We start from the raw sequence: 3003 nt of genomic DNA, 5'->3' as shown, positions 1-3003 counted from the left end.
CCCTCCCCCTGCAGGGGCTGTTTGCGGGGTGGGGCGGGGGGTTCGCTATGTCGGATGACGATTCGAGGGCCAGCACCAGCTCCTCCTCGTCTTCGTCCTCCAACCAGCAAACTGAGAAAGAAGCAAACACCCCCAAGAAGAAGGAGAGCAAAGTCAGCATGAGCAAAAACTCCAAACTACTCTCCACCAGCGCCAAGAGGTACCGAACCCCACCCCCGCCCCCCAAAGCAGGCTTCCTATTGCCCGCACGGCCTCCGGCTGCATTGGGTCCGCCTCCAGTGAGGGTAGCTTACTCGCTCCTCAGGGCTTATGTGTTCATAAAAAGGGAAAAAAGGACCGTGAAAGCCCGAATTATTTCTCTGTTGCTGCTTCTGTTTTTTCTTCTGATCATTGTCTCCATGCAGCTGTTGTGGCTTGCCTTCCCCATATCTTGCTGCAGTTTGTAAGAATCCGCATGAGTGTTGCTAGTGACCTCCAAATCTGATTTCAAATTATTTGTCCTGTTAATCACTAATCTGTGACCCTCCCCAAGACTGTCATCCCACTTAATTACTAATACCTGCCCGGACAGCTCTATCACTGCGATTTCTATCACCGTCTTACTTCCTTCTCACCTGTTGCACATAGGATCTTTCTTTGAATAGTGCTTTCTCCACAAATTGCATAAGGAATAACTAACTCACATTAGCAGAGTAAAAAATTTAATAGATGGAAATGGATGTTTTCAAGTGGGATTTAAAGAGGTTTTTCTGATTTAGAGAGTTGAGGCAAATTAATAAATCAATAAATGATGTAAATTAGTTATTCCAGGCTGTTTTGGGGATTCTTTGTTCTTTTTGAGAACCTCCACTTAAATTTCAGGGACGCTCAAATTTTTTTTTTCATGCTATTTTCTTTTATGCTATAAACAAAACAAAAACACTTTTGTCAACACAAGTTGAATTCACGCAATAGCTCTTTTTCTTTTTTCTCTCCCTCTTATGTCTCTGATAGAAGTTACTTTTAACCTCCATCATCCTTCAGTAGTATCCTCTGATCCTCACAAGCCTTAGTCTACAGCAGATTCCTTGGAGCCCCCTTTCCTTTTCATAATGCTGTCCGGTGTACAGTCATTAAACTTTAAAGTGGCAAACCAGGAAGATAGTAAGGAATCGAAATGGTAGCTTAGATAAAGATGTCTGTCTTAAAAGAACGTAAAAAAAAGAAAAGGAGGCTTTAGGTTTCTCCACTGAGGAGTGAGCCAGAACTTTGAGTTAGAAAGTTTGTCCTGTCATTTTCCCTGACTTGAAATTTGGAAAGTTGATGAAATGCTTTGGTGACCAAAGCACAGGAGACGAAGAAAAGGCTCTGGCTGCTGTAAACAGTGTAGACGTGTAGAGTTAAGTGGCAAGGTGCCTTGGCAAGATTCTCATTTCAGAGAGGTCGTTTGATCGCATCTCAGCTTCCCAGGAGTCCTGAGCGGCCCTCTGCGGTCAGCCCTGTGCTGGTTCTCCCCGAGCCTGGCGTCTCCCCTGCCCACTTTGGATGGAGCCGTCTCTTTATTCCCCCTCCCTTTCTCTGGGCTCTCTGATCCAAGCTGGGGGCAGCTTTTGGCCCGACCTAAGGCAGAATATTTGTGTTAGTTCACTAGCATTTTTATATTTTGCTGGATTACCCTCGTGTACAGGAATATATTTGGGGATAAAGGCACAGGTGTCAAATATAAAATTGTCTGCTTTATGTAGGCAAATTAGAGACGGTTTCTTTTTCTTCATTAGACACAATTTGTCTATTTATGCTAAGGAAGTTAAAAACTCATTTGGAAATGCCTGGGAAAGAGATGGTAGGTGTAAAATAAATGAAAGGCGGGAAGCTTCCAACAGTAATTTTATCAGGTTAACATCAGCTTTAGCTCCCTGGGAATCTTGCTGAAGGAGTGGCTGTTACCATAAAGCAGAGCTGTGGTTAATAGTAAAGGTGAAAAAACAGGGGGCCTCGTATCCACGAAAGAACAAGGGGAAAAGGGAGGTTGCTGGGACCCTGTAGATGCTGCTGGGGGACATTGATCTGGAAGGTGGGAATAGAATTGGGGCGGGCACATATACTAGGAGATGGGAAGAAAGACAAGCCTGAGTTGGCCGACAGGAGGTTACTTAACTGCCCATTAGAAGGAAACCACTTGTTGGTCTTTAGTCCACAGCTGAAGGGAAAGCCCCCACTGCAGGTGGACTGGATAAGAAATACTCTGTGGAACATGTGTGGATTACTCTTACAAATCTTTTCCCAGTATTCTGGAAGTAGTGTGAATGTTTGCTGTAGAAGTGAAGTCGATAAAGCTGTCTGGTATTATCTTTTTTAGGTGTTAAAGAAACAGCTCCCTTTTCAGTGAATATTTTATCAGAGAGATTGGGTTGACAAGGAGAATTTATGCCAGTTGTGCTTAGAGGGAGGAGATTTTGCCCCTGTACACAGGCCTTAACATACACAGCCATTCTAGTAGATGTAGGTAAAGAATCGGGAAGCCCACAATCCAAACTTTGCCTGACATACAATAATGAGTCAAACACCGGGGATGCCAAGGCCCCAGAGCTGATAGGATGATCGCAAAAGAATTGACAAAAGAATTGAGCAGGACACAGATAAGTAGATACCAGAGATAGCAAAGCCCTTTCACGACAAGAAATGTCCTCCAATTGGAAAGTTTAAGGAACTTCCCTAATCACCACCCCAATCCGAAGTAAATTTCTCTTGACTTATAAATGAAAAAAAACTGCTTTCATACAACCTTTTGCAATCGGAGCTAGCTAGTCCTGTCGTCCTACCCTCAGAAAACCTTTGGGAAGAGAAGAGCATCCATTGGGATTGATTGCTTTTAGACTGTGTGTATGTTTTGTACTCCTGTACTGCCTATGTGGGGTTTTTAAATTGTAGCACAGCCCTTTAGGGCTTGATTCGATAGGGTCAGGAAAGGTGATAAAGACACCAGGCTGGGTCTGAAAGGTGGCGGAGGCTTCATGGCCGCAA

General features: G+C 44.1%; 1 protein-coding gene across 1 annotated transcript in view; it reads left to right on the top strand.

The window, feature by feature from the left end:
• Positions 1 to 15: 15 nt before the first annotated feature.
• Positions 16 to 3003, top strand: part of UBE2E1 (ubiquitin-conjugating enzyme E2E 1) — a 63887-nt gene continuing 60899 nt past the window's right edge. The window contains exon 1 of the mRNA XM_010846434.1: positions 16 to 199. Within this exon, the coding sequence (XP_010844736.1) occupies positions 48 to 199 (152 nt within the window). The 5' untranslated portion in view covers positions 16 to 47. The remainder of the gene's footprint in view (positions 200 to 3003) is intronic.

Source organism: Bison bison, unplaced genomic scaffold (genome assembly GCF_000754665.1).
Source record: "Bison bison bison isolate TAMUID 2011002044 unplaced genomic scaffold, Bison_UMD1.0 scf7180017864236, whole genome shotgun sequence".
Classification (NCBI taxonomy): Eukaryota; Metazoa; Chordata; class Mammalia; order Artiodactyla; family Bovidae; genus Bison; species Bison bison.
This window is presented reverse-complemented; position numbering and strand designations above follow the sequence as displayed.